The 21,323-nt window shown below is 40.1% G+C and overlaps 1 protein-coding gene across 1 annotated transcript; it reads right to left on the bottom strand.

Annotated features, from left to right (window-relative positions):
* Positions 1 to 1,121: 1,121 nt before the first annotated feature.
* Positions 1,122 to 20,519, bottom strand: GEMIN8 (gem nuclear organelle associated protein 8; the record flags this gene model as incomplete). The annotated part of the gene is made up of 2 exons (XM_082010932.1): positions 19,533 to 20,519; positions 1,122 to 1,372 (listed from the first exon to the last, which is right to left on the bottom strand). The coding sequence occupies exons 1-2, from the start codon at positions 19,891 to 19,893 to the stop codon at positions 1,122 to 1,124; spliced, it is 612 nt and encodes a 203-aa protein (XP_081867058.1). The 5' UTR covers positions 19,894 to 20,519.
* Positions 20,520 to 21,323: the final 804 nt, after the last annotated feature.

Below are 21,323 nucleotides of genomic sequence, written 5' to 3'. Positions count from 1 at the left end.
TCCAGGGTACCATTTTCTAAGGAGTCACCAGTACTGAGGGGCCAATTCTGCCTCTCTTACATAGACCACCTGTGTGCCTCACTCCACCTGGTCAGCTATTTGTGGGGCAAACACAACTCACCAAAAGTAAAGTGACATCAGTGGAGCCAAACAGCCTGTACCGATGGATGAGTACACACAGAGGGACATCTAACTTGCCTATGTTTAAGCTTTCTGCATGTAATATGCAGGTGAGCGTTGGAAAGCTGCACCTAAAATAAACATAGCCCTCAGAGCTACATGGCTTCCGCACCTCCATATACAGCACACAGATGTACCCTTAGTCTATCAAACTAATAGGTCTTCTTTAAGGTTTCAAAGCAATTAGATGCTTTTTATTAGAATGGCAAAAATCACTGTAGGCACTGGCCCCAAGACTGCTTTGTCCTCTTCTCTTCTACGAAACAGATCTCTAACAGACAGGGCCACACCAGGCTTCTCCCTCACTCCCCTCACCCCCTTCATTAAAACATTTTTTTATATAATTTTCACTTTGGAGTCTAATTCCTGCCAAACAAGTATCAGTCTGGAAGAAAAACTTCTTCCTTTATTATAAACCTTTGAAAAATAATTCAAATGGCTGGGCTACAGTAATTTGATATGTTGTATCTTGGCCAGTGGGCTCCCAGTTCTCAAAAAAATCCAAGATTAGTAGACATAACACTTCAAGCTGTGCTCTGTTAAACAGGATCCAAATGCTACTATGTTAAATAAGACTGAAGAATGGGACTACTCAATTTCCTAAATGGGAAGAGCAGACAATTCATATAGTCTTTTTCTTTTTGGCACTGCTTTAAGTTTTCCCAGTTCACTGAGTATAGATATTGCTATGTTCCTGGCAAGCATGGTCAAGGCAGGTGGGTATCTTATTACTACTTGACAACTGTATGTAAGTAGAATGGACTGGGACTATTGCTGACAGACAGTGTAAATGAAACACAGGGCAAAGAAACATGCTGCCCTTGCCGGCCTTTGCCCCAAAGCCCAAGCAAAACCAACATTTGCAGTGTGTTCTTTCAGCAGCACAATCTGAGGCATCCGTTCCTACAGCGCTGTGCCACGTCAGAGCACAGCCCAGGTACTCACAGCTTAAGGGGAATAATGGGCCAGTATTTGGGCTGCTTTTTGTCACAGTTTCTATCAAATATAAGCTGCATGGCAGCCTCCATTGCCTGGATTTTGGCAGCTTCAGCACCATACAGCTTCTTCATTTCTGCCATTCGCCTTTCCCCAGGTCTTTCTGCAGGTGGCTGCACAGAACGCCCCGTCCTTCTGTGAAGGTCTTGATCAGCCTCCACGTACTGCTGCTCAGCCTCCAGCTGCTGCTGTCTCCCTAGACAAAACAACCACAAGAGATGTGAATTACTGAGCTATCAACCAGTCACATTTTATTTTAACTTTTTAAATATTACATATTCACATTTGTGCTGGGTCTAGAGGGCCGGGAACCACACATTCTAAGGTATAGCCAACTTCTGCAACATAGAAAACAAATCGCATATTACTTATCCTGCTGTGCTCATTAGGCATAGTGACAAATTCCTACTAAGCCGCATGATAAAGCCACGCTGGAGAAAGTGGGGAGAAGGGAAGAAGGTCCTGAAATTGAATCCTAAGACTGCAGAAGACCTCTGTATTACTAATAACAAGTAAAAATCATCATTGCTTCATTTGTCCCCAACATACACACGCCCTGAAAAAAAAAACACCACCACACAAAAAACCAAACTGAACCAAACCCCACAAAAAAACCAAAACAAAACCAAAAAACCAAACCCAACCCAAGAGAGTTGTTTTCCAAAGTAATGACTTCGCAGCTGAGGTAAGGAAACAATGCAACTTCAGCTGAACCATAGTCAAGAGAAAATGTAATCAGTTACTACTCTATGAAAATTAACAAATCCATCTGTCATGTAAGTGTCTGCCATCAAGTGCATCCAATGAAATATAGCTGTAAGCATTGTGTTTAGATAAACTAGCCAACCTCATCCATTTCTCAAGACTTGCAAAGTTCAAAACTGACAGCCTTACTGCTGTTGCTTTAAAGACAAAACAAAACAGCACTCAACATACATCCCTGCACCACATCTTTTAAAGAGAATTTAAACAGTTCAAAGACATGAAACATTTGGACCAATTTGTCATCAAAAATCCTCCTTGCTAAGCCCAGTCGGGAAGCAAAAACTTGATTTTGCATGCCCAAACATACCTCCATTTCCTGAGTCCTGCTCTGACGGACAATAATGCTCTATGCAGTTAAACCAGTAAAGTGCTATACAAGACTTGCCTCTTAGGGGGACTTTTCTACAAGATGAAGAAAATCATCTGGCAGTTGTTGAACTCCTTCACCCATCAATAACAAATGATGGTTCTCAAAACTGCATCACAGAAACAGTTCACTAATACGAACACTTAAAAAAACCCCCAAAAAACAAAAACCAAAAACAAAACATCAAAAGCAACAGAGTGTCCACAGGTCAGGATACATTAGTCACATACAGGACATGCTTCTCAGTGTTTGGTGCCGTTACCTCTTCTCTCCTTCCCCTAAAACAGATTTAGCTTTCACAAAACACATGACATCTGCAAACCCTAACCAAAAGTCAAGTATCCTGACATATCTGTGTCAAACATCTGCAGTTTATTTTCACACTGGAAAGTACTGCACAGAGCAGCCAACTGACTGTCTGTCAGCCTTACTAAATGAATTATTCCCTCTACCTCATTCACAGAAAATAGACATTTTAAACTGTCTAATCAGAAACTTCAATTCTGGCATCTGTTTTTATGACAGGGACACAGAAAGCTTTTGTCCTGTCATTTCAAACACCATCCACAGTTTTGTGTTGATAGTTGAAGGGCAGGAGTGCTTGAGGGGTTATTAGAAACGTCTTTCTGGAATAGATTTCACTTTCTGTGATTTTGCTTTAAGGTCACACCCTCGAAGTCTGCTGCACTGCCAGAATTCATGAGGAAACATACATTAGAGTCCATATGTGTTTTTGGAAGAGTCTGATTTATTTGGTGTCAGGCCATTTTAACCAGAAGGTCCGAATTAAAAGAACTAACGCTGCCTACAGAGGGCTCAGCACTATGAGAACAAGCCGCAGCACTAGGGCTATGACTACACAGGTTACTTGCATCCCATTGAAACAAACTCACTGGGACACCAGACCGCCCACAACTAGGTAACGTGCTTTTAAATACGAACTTGAGGTAAATTACACTGAATAGTGTTAGACAGAAAACAAAAATCTACGCCAGAAAACCACTGTCTCCCACTGTAGGTTACACACCAAAACTCTGGCAGGGCAGGAAATTGAACCTGTATTTGTTGACGCTCTTGTGCCACAAAGATAACGCCTTGTACTTCTGTATGGCCCAGGGAAAATTTTTATTCGTTAGTACCATAGCTGCATGCTAGAGCCAGCTGCTTCCTTGCCTGCTGTAGAATGCTCTCTGATAGTTCATTGCACTCAATAACACTTAAGAAAAACTAATTTCTCTGGAGACAGATAATGAATTCTCCTGTTTGGAAATTAAATGGGTCTCTAGCAGAAGCTTTATGTTGGATGACTGGATTACAGTTTAGCGTGCATCAATCTCCATTTTGTAGCACAAAGTAGTTCATAAACCCACAGATCCTAATGGTAACAATCAAAATAATACTAATTTAAATTCCATTCTCAAAATTACCTAATGAATGTCTGCAGTATATGTTTTACTTCACACTAATCAGATGTACTGCCCTTAACTTTCTAACCTTTTACTATTCCATAGCTACTGGTTAAAAAATTCCCCAGAGACTAAAAATAGAGTCTCAGACACGTAAGTCAGGTCTACAGAGTCCAGGCAGCTGGGAGAGAAATCTGCTACAGGGACCCACAGCTTTTTGTACCAAAGGCTAAATTTGAGCATAGAACATGGCAGCTGTTGCTGGTAATACCACTGTAGCTATGTGTAATATGTTGCAGTTTCAAATCAGTTATTTGTGGAGAGATACTACCATGACAAACTCCACCGTCAGTGACGGCACTATTTGCTGTCACAGACAATCAAAGAAAGAGAAGCCATGGAACTAAAGGGGTATGTAAACTACTGCTTTCCCACAAGCAGTATTTCCAGCCAAACATAGACATAAGAAATAGATGACAGGAGAGAAAGTTTTGTCCCATTGAGATACACACTAAACTTTCTTTGCTGGGGCAGGGGCTGGGAAGTAGAACTGCTCTTATTTCCAGCAGTCTGTGTTCTATTACCTCAAAATTTACTTTAAAAACAATACAAAGCAATGCAACTTGAGCTAAATGTGCAACAACCTCTTCATCAAAAAGATGACAACAAGCATCTGACAATGGAAAAAACAAACAAACAAAATTATAAAGTGTCTATAGCCCAAAACCTATGGAGGCAACCAGAACTTCTCTGAAGCAAGCACCAAGTATTCGTCCATGAATTAGGTAGCAAGGTTTATCAAAACACTAATTCTCAGCCTACAGCAATGAAATCCCCAGCTCATTCTCAAATCAGAGTTTCATACTCCAAATTTGTAAGTCATTGTTCTGCCAAGTTACAAATGTGAAACAAATAATTTTTTTTTTTTTTTTTTCACAATTCTAAGTAGTTCCTCCTTTCACTTCACACAGACTAAAATAAATGTGCTTTCTTTTACAGCATTCAGCTTCAACTATTAGCAACCTCCCCCAAGTCATGGAACAGTATTTTGCAAATGTTCACAAGGCAGGCAGGCAGCTGCAGTGGTGGTTGGTTACGGCACAAAGGAAACACATTGCTGACATCTTCCTAACTGGTCATTCCCATTGCTTCCCAAAGATGGTCTTCCTCTCTTGAAGCTCTTTTCAAAATTAATGTATTCCTACCAAGTCCAGTTCTGCTGGGAAGTCATCATGACCTGGCCAAAAAAAGCTGAGACATCTTTCTCCGAACACAGTAAATTGCCTTTTTTCTTCATATTTAAGGAATACTGAGATCTCTACCTAACTCATACTGCATCATGGGACATCACCAGTGATTCCAGGTCTTTTGAAAGAAGGTTTTGGGTTGTTGTTTCACCCACACACACACACACTTTTCCCACGTGTTATGGATGATTTTTAATCTGGGGTATACGACCTGAAAGATGAGCAAATATAGACAACTACCTCCATCCTCAGAGAGTGCCAAAAGCAGGATAAACAGCAACTAGTATCTTAGCTATTCACCGCATTTGGCACTTCATATGCACACAAATGTCCTCTTACATACTTTCAGAAAAACTATGACCTAAGCCCTTCAAGCCATAAGCTATTTTCCCCACAGGCCCTTAGAAACTCAGATGTCTTGTTTCTCTTATTTTGTAAAAAGGAAAACATCATATACTTTTGGTAAATTTGATCCACTTTGCTCTTCTTTCTTTGTAATATCCTTTGAGAAGCTTAAGTAGTAATAAAAAAAAAATTCCTGTCTGGAATTCATCCTTTTATTAAAAAAAACAAAAAACAAACAAACAAAAAATAAAAGGAAAAAACCAACCTCAAAACCAAAACCCAAATAAATTGTCTTATTTGGAGAGAAGTCTCCATGGAAAGACTTTTCAACATTAAAAGGAGATAGAAGTTAGGAGGGTAATTATCTATGTTGGATTTTTAACGAAGGCACTGAAAGATTCATCCCCAGCACTGTATGTTTTCTTATACCATTTTTAGCTCTTAGTATTTATACATCCAACCCTTGGCCCACTCTAGCCAGTGATCACATGCAATCTGACGACGTTTCTTATACAGGCAGCCTTCTCCACAGCCTCTAGGTGAACACACTCTGCAGTCTGCCACGTTCCCGAGCTCTGGCCCACATGATGGTACTTCTGGCAAGAGACCAAGGGCTTGCTCCCCGTAAGTGTCAAATAGCCTTTACCGACTTTCAGTGATACTGAACTTTCCCCAGTCTTCATCTGTTTTTCCTTTTCCGTGATTTCAGACTGACCCATACCCCTGTTCACATATTTGCCTGCTTATTTCAAATTATGAATGATTTTCTGTTACTGCTGCATGTGCATTTTCTGAGCTTTCTCATCTTGTCTTGAATGCTACCTGAGCTGATCTTGAGCAGCCCGCACTAACAGAGTTAAAAACACTACCCATTTCTACTACTAAAAACTCCTAGTTCTCTCTTTGAATGCCACTTCCCACAAGCCTATCTGCTGTGTTAAATATTCTGCCCACACAGGCTTCTCAATGCAAAATGCCAGCTTCTTCATCTCCCTAGAACAGCTAAGTACCTTTACCATAAACCTACACAAGTTTTTCTGAAGTGATAGCATCAGACCTTTTTATTATGCCCGTACTTGCATGAACCAGGCACATCATGAAGAAAACCAAAATCTTTGCCTAAAGGAATTCCAACAGAATAAGGATTTAAATCTGAGGATTTGTAAACAGGATATTCAAGGAGTTTAATTTCTACAGAGCTCTGAATTTCCAGAGGGCTGACATCTCAAGCATTATTCTTTATCAAGTGCAAAGCTTTGCAGGACAAGAGTTTCCATCAGTGGGAGCCTGTGAGATACAAATAACTGTGACCTACCTCCACATCTGTCAAGATAAAATATTCTGGGTTGCCGGAAACAGCACAGTCTCACTTGTTGGAGGGTTATTTTGGAACACTAAGAAACTTACAGAAATTGTGGAAACATACTGAAAGAAGAGAGTAACGATTTCATAGTGGAATGAACAGCCTCATTCTAGCTCTAACTTTGGCTTGGGGAAAATAGACTTCTGTTTAAACTTCTCCTTAAATTTAAAACCTTGTGCTTGCAAAAAATGTAACAAAAGGATTACAGATGGCACAACGTCAACTTCCCCCTTCCCATTTTTAACAGGAGAAGCCTGATCTTCAAAGAAGTGTAGACAGCTAGACCGTGTCTTACTATGCCCGCAGCCTAACCTATGCAGAAAAAACAAATGCTGTAGCTGGCTTGAAAACACTAATTTGGAATAAAAGTGCCTTTTTGGGGGAACAATTGCCTGCAATGATAAGCTCTCAGTCACCAGAGTCACAACCACCATGAAAGAGAACTACCAAAAATGCTGAAGGTACTACTACAAGTATCTACACTGACAAGTTTTCCATCTGCTAGTTGAGAAGGGAATGAGTTAAAAGAAATTGAATATTTCACCACATATATCTACAAGCAATGCAATATTCTCAAGAAAAAAGAAAATGTTCTGTTACAGGCTTTGAAGTAAGAGCAGATGTGATTCTTTGGCAGGCTTGTGGCAGTCTGAAACCATGGTTCCATGGACATTTTTCTTCCCTCAGCTACAAAACCAGCTTATGCAGTTTCTGCTTCCCTCATTCTCCCTTAGCTATATGCTCCAGCTCCCAGGCCCCGCAGGGATGCTGCTACAATTGTCTAAGGGGCCGCACAGTGAATCCTACAAAAAAAGCCCCAACCAACCCAAACCCAAGTTATATTTAATCCTGGTACAGTTCAGTGTCTTGGCACCACACATGCTGAACTAAAGGGGCAGCACTGTAGCAGGAGTGAATGGCTGGGAAGAAATATTGCTTAACCCAGCTTTGGCACCAAGACTTGTTCATTGAAGCACAGCCTGACTGAAAACCTATAGGTAAAAGCAGGGAATAGCCCAAGGTAAGAGAGCATGCTCCCTGAGAAAGATGCAGTTGCAACAGGCTGTCTAAGCAGACAGCAAACAGATTTTGCAAATCTGAAGTACTTGGTCTGATACCTTCTCTTTCACTATAATACAGATCTTCTACACATTTTAAAGAGGACAGCTCTGTAGAAACAGGGCAAAATTACTTACCAAGACAGTAAATGGAGAGAAACTACCTTTGCAATCAAAATGAATAGAAAGCTATTTGATATAAAAAGCTATATGAAAAGTAAGGTTAGAACCAAGGTAAAGAAAGGTTAGAACCAAGGTGTTCCACTTCCACCTTTGCTACTAGGTGGTATGTACCACTAAATTAGTTAATTAACCACATGCCTTACTGTAATGAATCTGTAAAATTAATCTAATATTTTCCTACTGGACAGAGAGTTTTAAAGAATTAATTATCTCACATTATTTTGAAATCTGTGGGTTAAGCAACTGGCAGAAAGTTAAATAGTTAACTGGAGAATAAAGAAGCCGATTTCTGTTTTAGAAATACGATTAAAAACCAAAAAGGGTTGTCTTGTGGTCTCCAAAACAAACTGCCAAAGATCCTAGATGGAAACAATACAAGCCTTCATGTCCGTGTTTACACTCGCAGTAGGCTACACTGGTTACTGCCTGGCTAAATAACAAATCACCTTTCTTTTATTTTTTTCTATTACTTACCACAATGAAACCCTTAAGAAGGGATATTCTTATCCCAACCAGAAAATGAACTGAAACAATCAAACCCCATAAACATGAAGCAACCAGTTATCCCAGTGGAACTTCAGGTGAAAGCTTGCTCTAGAAATCTGAATGCTCTACATGCAATTCATAATCAGGTGTATGTACATCTAGGATAGAAAACACACAGGCAAGCCCCGTGTAACCAGGGGTCTGTACCACATCAGAGACACCAAGGTGTCCAGACTGTACGTTTGTGCCATCTGACAGAATTAAACAGCCAGGAGGCTGCTGACCGACCACTGCTGAGACATTAGTACAGGATCAGGCACTGGCAGCTGCCTCTAGTAAGGATCAAGTCTATATCAATAAGATTAAATACAGACCAGCTGACTCTGCACTCCCATCCCCCAAAACAACTCCAATCTGTCGCTGATGGCAACAATGCTGACGCCAGACAAAGACAGCAGTGCTAGAGTAAACAGAAGGATTACTTAAATCTATATATAACTGTATCCATATAAACACATACATGCATATATGGCACACTCAGAGGAGAATGAACAAGGAAGTATTCAAATTTAAAAATGCTTCTTTAAAAGCAAACCAGCACATTGAAGAAACATGAGTTTCACAATCATTTTTCACATGTGCCCTGAACAGAAATTAAACACAGGCACTTGGAAGAAAGTGTTCCATGATGTACAGGGCACTAGACAGCTAAATAATACTGAAAGCTTGGTGCTTTCAGGCAAGGAAAAAAAAAAAAAAAGTAGCCGCCTGTACTAGTCTTCTAATCAAATTCACACATCTGACCTTTACATTGAAATGTCTTTCTTGACTCCAGCCATAGACTACATTGCTGAATTCAATTTTGTTTTATTGTATGATATGAGAAAGCAACTCAGTACTATATGCAGGGAAATCCGAAACTTCATAAAAAAGATTTGAAAAAAGTTTTTGAGAGCAACCTGTAACCATGTCTTTGATTTTCTGAAAAGAAGCATACTCAGGCTGCGAACTGACCTTTCAGTTAACTGGCAGGTCCATGAGTTAGTATTACTGCAGTTATGCAGAATTAAATAACAATCTCTGATCTAGATAATATTTATTTCAGCAAGTAAATATGCTTTTTTTGCATGCTGTTACTGAACTACAGTGTGCTGCCTGACCAATCATTTTGAAAGAGCCATCTGGAAAGAGGGTCAAACTAAAGGAATCAGCAAAACATAGCAGAACTTGTGAAAGAAAGGGCCGAGGGGTAGCTTTGGAAACTCAGTTTACCTCTGACCTTCTGAGTCTCTCATTGCCCGTTTCAGCATTCTAGTAAATCAAATGAAACAGACTTAAATACATAAGGATAACTGCTATGCCCAATATTAAAAACACAAGAAAAAACATTGGGAAAACATGCCAGAAAAAATCTGCAGACGTGCATCTATCGGAAACTTGCACAAAAGGGAAATGTTTGACACCAGAAATAATCCCAGAGTTGGTTGCTAGAGTAGAAGTCTGAGTGTGGCCTCCTTTCAAAAGGACAGCTGGCATCCTGCCCTTCAGAAAGTTAAGTTGTACTTCTTAGCAAGTGGGAGTTCCATGTCTCCCCTCTGTCACTTCAATGGCACAATTCACATGTGAAGGAAGTGTTGAAGTGGCTTGATGAAGAGAAGACTATACATGAGGAGAGCCATCAGACTAAAAGCCCATCTAGCCTGTCAACCTGTTTGGACACAGGTCAGTAACTAACGCCAAGGGAAGAATGCAAAAGCAGGGAATGCAAATAACTACACATCACCAGTTTACCTACTGAGAAATGGAGAGATCAGAAAAAGGCAGATAATCCTTCCTGCACTCCTCCAAAGCCATCCAGATGCTCTGCTATCTACCACCTCAACACCTCCTCCACCAACATGTCACACATGGTACTGTCTCCATAGTCTGGACTCTTCTACCATTTTTCAGCCTCCTCCCCACAATACCAGTGGCCAAAAATCCCAAAGCAATGACAACTGATGAATTTTAAAGCGAGTCTTCCAATCCTGCTCAGCAACCACAGGAGAAATTGCAGACCTCAGAGAAATGAAGGTGTTCTGCAAGACTTGTGCAGAGCTAGAGAGCAGCAGTATTGGTTTGTTAGTATTTGAACAACCATATTAAAACTGAGGACCTGCATGCTGTTTGGAGACCTATATTCCTTGGAAAAGTTTCTCCAATTTCTGTGAATACAGAGCTGACTTTTAGAGCAACAACCACCACTTCAGCAACTACAAATGAAATTAAACCCTGGAGATTCTTACTCAGCTCAATGTGAATGATAACAAACAACAGTAAATACCCATGTCATTTATTTCAGCACAAATCTAATTTGAGTACAAATATCCATTTAAGATTTACTCTCAATTCTACATTGCCTCCGTGATTTCTCAGTGTACTGCAGAGCAGAGTTCTGACAACTTAGACATATGTCCTTGAAAATATCAGGGGGAAGCTCTGACATCCAGATAAATATGTTTGGGTACTTTGGAGGTCAATAACAATTGTAACACTGATGAACAGCTGGATCAATCTGTACTGAGTATTTCATATGCCTGTAGCACAACTGTTTCTTGGTGTGTTGTCACATCAACTTTCTCTATTTTCCCGAGAGATAGGGAAGTGCTATAATCCCTGTATTACAGGTTCCAATAAAAAGAAAATGGACACAAATTCCTAAAGCAGGAGGTGCTTTAGATTCTTTGGAATGGGCTTCGCAGCAGAGCATATCACAAGGTGGGACAGGTGCTTAACCCAGCCACTGGAAAAGGTAAGAATGACAATGTTCCCTTGCGCCTTGGGGTTTAAGATGCATCCTCCTTTGGGTATAAATGACTAGCTCCCATCTTCCTGGAAGGCATGGTTGGAAGAGAAATATTACTGTTTCAGATATTTGTTTCTAAATTCCACCTATGTTGAAAGCTTTTGTGGGTCTAGTCCCCAATGGCATATTCGAGGTCATGATGGAAGTCTGTAACAGCCATCCAAGTCTGACATGGGTAGCCTAACAGTCTCTGTCTCTCTCACTTGATTCTGAGCGTGTGAGGAAATGAGTTTCAAAAAGACCCAGGCAGATGGAAGTCTCCAAACTCTTAGCTTCTGCCTCCACATCACCCACATTTCCTTAATGATGATGGACGTGAATTCCATCTGGATGCTTCTGACAAAACTGAGGCACAGTGAGAGATGTTGAAAAGCAAACAGTGCCTTTGAAGTCTTGGCATTAACAGCATGCCATTAAAATTAGCAGGGGTAAGTTATATGTCTCCACGCAAATCTGTACAAGAGGTCTGCTTTATAACTGAGACACCTAAAATGTGTAATGCTAGAGATATTTCGCTGCCATACTCTGTTGTAGATTCTCAGCAGATTTTACAGATAAAGAGCACAGAAAGCACACAACATCACTGCATCCATCCATTTCCACCTTGGTCTTTGACATATGCTTTTCACAATTACTCCAGTGCTGTACACCCTGAAACTTTTAAACATTCTTGCTACAACAACAGTTCCCCCAGGTAGATACAAAAAGAAATGTTGTGTTATAAAATGCTTCATTCATAGCCCACACTGTCACTGTCCACTTACAAGGTTGCGAGTATCACACTGAAGGCAGATGAATTCAGATTTATCAGCACAGAACTGAGACAGAGTTCTCTCCCAAGTCATTTAAAGATCCAAAAATGCTGCACGTGGCACCTAGATGGAACTAGTAATCAAGGAATTTTAGGGGAAATGGAAAAGTGCATAAACTGTGAAGACAGACTGCCCGAGACGAGTGATTAGTACAGAGCAGCTTTTATGCCACTTTTCCCTAGAGCTGTGTCTGTCAGCATGGTCTCACCTGCTCTTTTCCACAGTAGCTGCAGCTGCTTTCACAGGCTCCCCTGCAGGGACAAAGAATGAAGAGAAGACTAGGGGAGCCACTCAGAGCAGCTGCCGATGCTAATGGCATAAGCAAGCAGGCAGACCTGCCTTCAAAAAATTACCAGCACCGATTCTGAGTAAGTAGGGTCTGTGTCTTCCCACACCAAACTGTTCCCATATGAAGTAATCTTCCATAAGAGCCTTCTGAAAGCTATTTTTGCTCTAACAACAAGACTGGGGAGGAATTCCTTGTTCCACACATGGCCTCTGAGCCCTGGGGTCCACCTGGTGATTCTTTGCCAAAGCTTTGCAGAGCCCAGCTATGTCACAGCAATACCCTCAAGCTTTGGAAACCGCACAGACACAGAACAGGCGTTGACACTCTGCTTGTCTGACCTAAAACTGAATTACCACACGTATTTTCTTTGTACAGCGAAAGTTTCAATAGCTAATCCATCACAGCTATGAAAGTGATCATGTATATGATCCTTCTGAGGTAAGCAACTATTAAGAAACAGCTATCAAAAGCAGATCTAGCACATGGATGGTGAGGGACAAAGGCAGCTGAGAGGAGCAATGATCTGTGTCCTGCACATCTTATTCTCATATCCTCAAGACAAATCCAGTCAGAAGGAATTTCACCACAGCACTGATTTACTAAAACCTGTAACAATGCAAGATTACTAGACTTCTCTTACTGACTCATGAATAACTTAGGGATAATAGCGCTCTGGGAGAAAGGGTAGCTCATATCCTGTATTTGTTCAGTGAAGATGATGTCGACAGGATGCCTTTTGGTCATAGGGATGACATCTAACTTAACTGTTATGCAAAAGGTCTGGAATGAACAACTCTTCTCAGACCATATTGTTCATTATTCTACCACTTGAGGCTTTTGTTTACTTCCTGCTGAGCTACTCAAAATGTCTTATAAATATGTACAAATTGAGCCTCTCAATAAGCCACCTGAGGTATGTACTATCTCCACCATAATAACAGGAACACATTAGAGAGACAAATAAAAGGTGACAATTTCAAACACAGGTTTCCAAAGTTTAAGACATATTTTCACATTAAGACAGCTATTGAGGCATTCTTCATTTCCATCAAATGTAAGAGGAAATAGAGGTGTTTGACATCTTGGCATTCCTCTTAAAGCAATGTCTACACTCCAATTACACTGAACTACATGAGCTTCTCCTCCCATGCTCCTAGCTATAAACCTGCTGTAACTCAAATACCAGTACTCCACAGCATGCTTAGAAGAACTGAGCCCAGTACAGCCACTGGCAGACAGGGCAGCAGCATTCCAGGCCCCAGCTCCACCCGACTGTCCAGGCTGCACGCATGGCAGAGTGGCCCACAGCAGCCTCAGATACTACCTAAGAGCTGAAACCTGGGGCAACCCTCAGCAGCAAAACAACAAGCCTGGCCCCGCACTTGCATACTTTTGGGAGTTGCCAACACTGTCAAAGTCTCAGCCTGAGGCACATAACAAATAAGAACGACTTCACATATAACTTCCAGTTCTATATATTAACCTTCACACAACTGTCCTGAGCATGCAGCAGAGGATACCCATTTCTGACTGTTTCTGGTCCAGAGATACAGAAAGCGCAGTTTGCTCAGCAGCACCTCAAGCTTTCTAGTGTCTCTCTTCCATTAATTCCTGTAGCAGGAAGGACACCTGTACAGCACAATGTCCATTTGTGGCAAAATGTGTTGGATTGATAGGAAAGACATAGGTCCACACAGCAAAGCTGTACATTCTTCTAAGCTCAAATTCTGTCTCTAGTATGAGATCCAAGGACATTTTCTTGACTATCACATATTCTAGGAACGGCTGTGTTCCTAAATTGATACTCTTAGTACAAAGATAACCTCGTCTCTTATGAAACGGGTATAAAACTGTGCCCAACTGTTGCTCTCCAAATGCAATTCAGTCCCTCTATTTTTGCAAGTACAGATTATTTTCAATATTAAAGCAGTGAAAATTGTGGCACTTTTCCTTATTTCTCTAGCAGGGAGGCATTTTCTCAGCTGTTGGCTTCCAGTACCAAGTAACACAGCCTCTACATTGGACACAGTGTGTGCACTTGAGAAGATTCTGCTGCTACACAATAAAAGGTTCAATCATCAAGACCAGAGATGCGGTACAAAAGGAGAGCCTTTCACATTTCTCCTTCAGTTCACAAAAGAACATGCTTCAAAAGCTTCTCTGAAGCACCCACAGATATTGCAGAGAGCACTCTTATTTCACAGGCATTTCTCAGAAGCGTCAGCAGTTCAACTTCCAAAGATAGTGGTAAAAGTTCATGTAACAAGAAGACTGACAAAGCCAAGGAGGTTAAGCAGAGATTTGTAAGGTGACCATCCACACTGCTTTGACAGTTTAGGGTAGGGAAGAAGAAACAAAAAAGATGCTGGTGACCAAGAATAAGAATTTGAACTACAGTCTGATGGAGAAAAAGACAAGACAAAGATCAGGGAGATGCATTTACCAAAAGCAAAGGAAAGAAGGAAAACATGGTGGCAAAAACCCTGCATCAAAGTCTATTTTCCAGTGAAGCACATAGGCCTTAAAACCAAAAGCTTCATGGATCTGGTACTATTCAAAACATGGAAAATTCCATTACTCCCTCTTCACAGAAGATGCAGTGGCAACCATCATCTTTCAGAGAAAAAGAAACCCAAGGGAAAAAAACCTACAAATTGCAGATCTGAAACAAACATCTTCATTCACCATTTCCTTTCAATTTTTTAAAAGGTTTTCCATCTGGCATGAAAATATTAAGTTGAGACAACATTATTTTGGGAAAAGCTGGAGGGTATATGTGTGCAATACAAACAAGAGGCTTTAATGGAAAAAACTAGTCACAGCATTAACAACTGACAGACTACCATCCTTCAGTAATGAACTGACATGATGGTACTTTGCTTTGCTTTTCTTTGTTTTTAAATAAAGGACACTGTCTCATTGCCTGTTGATTACTACAGAATAGTTCTCAGTGTACTCGCAATGCTGTATTCACTCAATTACAGTAGCAATTTTCTCTTTTATGTAGAAAGGGAACAAAGAAAAACGGCATCAGGACAAACTACATGTTTCAAAGGCTAAGTTTAAAAGTGTAATAAATATGTGCAATTAGCCTATTTACTGAATTGTTAGGCTTGTGAATCTTCTTTTCTTAGTTTTTGTCCTTTTAATTCTTGCAAATATAAAAAGGCAACTTACTATATTCTGTCCTTTACATCTAGGATGCTTATAGAATTCAGTACACTACCTAGGTCTGACAGATATGGTAACCCAGTAAAGTAACTTCATGATTTTCAACAGCCAGAGGGAAGACTTTTAAATGCAACTAAAAATATCCCCAAGAAGCACAGTATATTAGGATCACCAGTTACACGAAGAACCAGAACAACAGAGTAGCCTGACAAGAAAACCCCCTAAAAAATACAATCACTAGATAATTATGATTCCATATAAAGAAACAACTGAAGAAGAACGAAACTAAAACTGTCCGTAAAGATTTTAACCAAATGCACGGTGTATCTAGAATACAAGATAAGTTTGTAGTGCATTAATGTCTGACTCCATACGGACTCAGCAAGACTCTGCTCACAATTACTTTGGGGCATTCCAGGAACACATCACTTGACTGCAACACAGAGAGGTGGTAGATGCCCCATCCCTGGAAACATTCCAGGTCAAGTTGGACAGGGCTCTGAGCAACCTGATCTAGTTGAAGATGTCCCTGCTTATTGCAGGGGGGTTAGGACCAGATGGCCTTTAAAGGTCCCTTCCAACCCAAACTATTCTATGATTCTATGACATGAATATAAAAACTAGTAAGAATTTGACATGAATTCAAAGACAAAAAAAAAAAGAGTTTGGTTTAAAAGAGGTTGTACGTGAACAACTGCATCACTGCTGAAGTGTTAAATCATGCAGCAAGGCTCAGAGTTTGCCAGTTTCAAAGGCTTTACTGTGCAAGTCAGCCAATCATTGCAAATGATCACTGTGAAAACAAAACCAAAAAATCTCAGTTAGGAATCTGTTTGTTCGTCAAGTTTGTGATAGTTACTGAAAAATGAAATAAACCTGAAGTTTTCTTCTCTGGCTAGTCTGACATGATGGCTTTCTTACCTTTGAAACTTTTCTCTTTCCAATTAGCATGAATACTTGTATTTCACCATCCAGACAAAAATGCCTTTCCCACCTACATCTCACGCCTATTTAAGTCTTCCACAGTTTGCAAGATCTTCTCCTCTGATGTCTGTGATCACATTTACCTCCAGCAGACTCTAGATGAGGCATTAGAAGTGAAGAGTCTAACATCAGCTAGGATTCATTTTAGTCCATTTGATTATCCTTCTACATGTTGATGAGACATGGCTCGTGCCTGGGAACCAGCTACTTGGTAAATCAAGACTCTTATTATGCATGTCTAAAATAGTTGCATTAAGGCCACGTAGTATTTCCTAATTTTGCAGGGTTAGAAAAACACCAGACTAATGGAAGTAATCCTTCACAAAGACAGATCAGACCTCCACCTCTGTACTGGTATCCCCTTCCTTATGGGCCAAAATGCCCTTTCTATTTGTCCCACTGTCCCTTCTTTTCCCACATGCCTCACACTTCAGTAAGCTGTCAATACACATATATCAAAGTGTTGCACAGCATTCATTTTAAAAGAGCAAGCCAGGTGCCTGCTCCCAGGTGCACATCAAGGTGCAGGGGTCAAAGGCTGTGAACTCCACCTGAAACTCCTTATTTATGCCAAAGAGAGAAAACATGAGACACAGCCTTGCCCTCAACTTTCCAGATCAGCTGGCTTCAACTGATCATCAAGGTCACTATTGGTATTCTCCTTTGACATTCCCAAATATTCTCATTCAGTTTAGAGAAAACTTAAAACTCATACCTCAACATTACAAACATCTCTTCCAGAAATGGATGCCTAAATTTCAGGCATTACTGAGCTTTATAGTGCCCAAGTTTCTCTACAAATATGCTCCTAAGGTGTGAGAGGCAGTCCAGGACATACAGTTTGGGATTAAAAGGAAAAGGCATCAGAGAGGAAATACTTGGGTGACTGTGACTTTGGGTCACAGTGGGTTTCTTTTGTGGATGTATTGTCTCCACCTTCTTGAGCATCGATACAGAATGACAATCAGTCTTCAGCACAGTACAAAAGATATAACATGATAGCATCATTATGAATCGCAGCTTAATGAACCCCTAAATTTAATTTTGTTCAGAAACAGCATGCAGGAAAATTAATAACACTACCTCCTAAAGGAGAGTGGTACTGCCTTCAATACAGCCTCCATATTAGCTCATTTCCACACCATCAGGGAAACATGATTTTCCCCTCCTCCTGCTGCTTATGTTTTTTTCTTTTGAGAAACTTCAAAAGAATTAAAAAAATAATCTATTTTCCTTTCCTACCACCACACAAGAAAAACTTATTTCTGAAAAAGATTATACTGTATTTTTAATTAGTGACAAAATTAGCATTTAGATAGCACCATTCACCCAAGAGTTTTGTGGCAGTTTTAAATTTCAATTAAATCAAGTACTTGTTTACTTTTTGATGCTTTGAGGAGTTACAGACAACTATTACTACTATCCTCACTTTATCAAGGAAACTATTAAAGAAATTGAGGCATGCAGTAGCTGAAGACCAGATTCTGCTTAGATTTGCATGAAGATCTGGAATAGTGCCGCTGAAGTGAATGGAGTTACGCTTACCCAGAACTAGGCTAGTACATGGCACACAGCAGAGACCTAATTATTCCAAAAGGCTCCATGTACCGTTGTGGTGAAAGAAATAAAAGATCTGTATTCTGACTCACAGACCTCTTCCCAATTCACCTGCTCACCATAAAGAATGAAATATTTTTAGCAAGAGCAGCCAGTGAGGGATCAGGAAGCGATTAAATAGCTATACCAAGGTCACATAGGATATTTGTGACAGAGAATGTCTCTGAGCCCAGATTTCCTAACTTCCAGGATAGCATTTTAATCACTTGCACACCTTTAAACACCACTAACCATAAAGACAAAATAAATCCAAAGAAAATGTATTGCATTTGTAGAAGTAGCCGAGTATCTGAAAGCATTCTGTACCACCCATCAAAGGAATGTTTCAACAGAGAACACCAAGCTCCTTCTGCAAAAGCACAATGAGAAAGGGATGCATGTCAGGCACTACCACTGAGCTACTTAACTCACTTCCCTCTGCTAACTAGATCAACTGTGCATCATACTGATGGGAAGTGTGAAATTAAGCTGAGGTGTTTCAGCTCACCAGATAGCCTCTGATCAAAGAACTTAAAATAACACAATTTTTCTCTCTCCCTCCCAATCATTGCCTTTATTATGCATTTTTACAACATTTCCCTCTTTCAGAGAAAGCAGAGAAAGCTCTATTAAACATTCATTCTGGGTATTTCCTATTGGGAGTCATGTGGGAAAAGTGATTTTCATCATGCTGCTTTCTTAAAACATACAATAAATTTGCCTGCAACATTTGTATATGCAGTAAAGTGTCAATAAAGTACAAAATAATCTTTTATTTCTTTTAAGGATTTCACAGAAACAAAGATGACCAATACCTCTGAGGACCAAGACCTGAGAAAAATCTTAAGTCTTTGGCTTATATTCCCTGCTTAAGGACTTGGGCTCAGATCAAGATGCAAAACAAAGAGAAACTTGTGGTATAGTACAGAATGAAGAGTACCCTAGGGATGCATGGGGAGAAGAAAAAGGTCATGGAATTTTACTGTTGGGTTAGCCAAAGAATAACAAACAAAATGGCTGCTCCATGTTATAAAATACATTGAGGCTTACTCTAGGGTTTAGTGATGTAGTAAAGCACTTCCTCTGGGTTCCCCTCTCAGACATATAGCATGCTAACTAGATTTAACCATAAAAATCCTGGAGTTTTTCCTTCACCACTGAAGAGGAATATTGTCTTCTGGACAACTGTGTTATTCTCATCTTTGCAGTCATAATTTTCTCTCTCAATGAAAAACCTTCAAACATTTTCTGACACTTATTTCTTACGAACAGTACTGAAGTGCACCCACCAGTTTTGCCTGCTTCATTCTTTTTGGCTGGCTCACTTGCAGTGCCCATTTCTGTGAATTGTTACAAAACCTGTAAACATTGAAGCCATCCCCATCACTCAATGTTATGGTCACCAAATACCAGAAAACACAGAACAAGCATGGACTTACGCAGTTCTTCCCGGTGCCTCTCTGTCTGTGCAAAAAACTGACGAAGCTCCTCTGTGATCTCCATGTTACTCAAGTCATATTCTATTTCCCCTTCAGACTCAGAGTCCTCCTCCATTTCAGAGTCCCTGTCAGTATCCTCCCTCTCTTGGTGGGCATCTGTGTACTGCTGAGCTCCTGCATGGTACTGAGCTCTGCCATGTGGGCTATAGCTGCAAGAATAGTTGTGGGTATGTGGAAGATCATTCCCATCCCAATCTGAGTAGCGTCTACTTGGAGACACTCCAGAGGGATGCCATGATAGGTGATACAATGACTCCATGGCTTTCCTGTAGGCTTTCTGGTGTCTACGCATCCAGCGCATGGCTAAGTCATAGTGTTTCCAGTATCTTGCATACACTTGACGAGAATACCATGGCTCTGCTGCATCTTCCTGGGGCCAGAAAAAGAGAGGGGGAAAGAACACCAAAGAAAAATAAAAAAGAAAAAAAAAAGAGAACAAACGGTAATTGAGGGTTTGAACACTTAACGTGTGCACTTATTTCATGCATAAACACAAGTGCAAAGTCTGCTTTTTAATCATTAATCATCCTTTTCCTATGATAAACCATATAGATCTAAGAGAGGACAAGTATTAACACACTGCAAGTGCATTACACTTCATTACTCTGACAAGAGATTGTTTTTGCATCAACACAACTACCAGCGAAGAATAAGAATTAGCAATAGAGAAGTTGTAGTGTCCTGAAGGAATTTTCAAAGTTTTCATGGTACTACAGTGGGAGTCAGTTCTTTTTAGGAGATATGCTGTGTGGATAGGTTCCATATTTCTTTATCTGCTCACGTGAGTTGTAAGAACAGAATCATTCCAAGGTGTATGTATTACAACCTACACCTGATTTCCAAATCCGCAGACAGAAAACACAAGAGATTAAAATTCCTTCATATTAAACAAAGGCATTCATTTTATCCAGTAACGTATTTCCTCCATCTGCCTGCCAAAATAAGTTTCTCAAAAAAGGTCAAATGGCAATTCAGCCAAGTTCATATATCCATCATGGCCTCAATCAAAAACAAGACTGTATTTAGCCAAGTGCAAGCTGCCAGTAAATCTCCCTTTTGTACTCATCAGCAACCAACGTATGAAAAGGGGCAAAAAAATACCACTGATAAAACAGATGGAAAAATAGTGCTATAGAACAAAACACTGTAACACACCTTCTCCTGTCTTCCACCTCATCTTAGTTTTCCTGAAAAAGTAGTTTCATGTTGTTCAGATTTCACCAGCATCTACAAAGCTCTACAGTCCCTCTAGCCTCCAGCCCCTTTCCTATAGGCCATTTCATCTCCCTCCTCATCCTACCCTCAAAAAAGAGGGGATAATAGAGGATCTTAAAAGAAGGCCATAAAGTAAAATAGAACCTAGAACAACTAAAATTAATAGCAATTTTTTTCTTTCCCCCACATCTTAATTTCCATAGAAAATCTTCTAGCTGTGCCAAAACAGGATGCCTGTACTTTAAATTGGAAGAATTTTAATTAAACCATGTTTTGGCAAACACTCAAAACTATGGCAAGATTAGCTGAGGTTTTCAGAGATGAATGTGACATTTACAGTCCTTTATTAGGTTTTTTTTTTTTAAAAAAAAAAGGGCATACAAGACGAAATTGTTTTCTTAAGAGTCTTTTCTTGATCTGCACTAGCACCATTCCGTAGCCTTAAGGGAATGAGCCTCTGGAAAAAAAAACCTCCAAAACAAAACAGAAAAAAACAATATAAACTGAGGTTAATTT

The sequence above is a fragment of the Phaethon aethereus genome, assembly GCF_964289735.1.
Source record: "Phaethon aethereus genome assembly, chromosome: 1".
Lineage (NCBI taxonomy): Eukaryota > Metazoa > Chordata > Aves > Phaethontiformes > Phaethontidae > Phaethon > Phaethon aethereus.
This window is presented reverse-complemented; position numbering and strand designations above follow the sequence as displayed.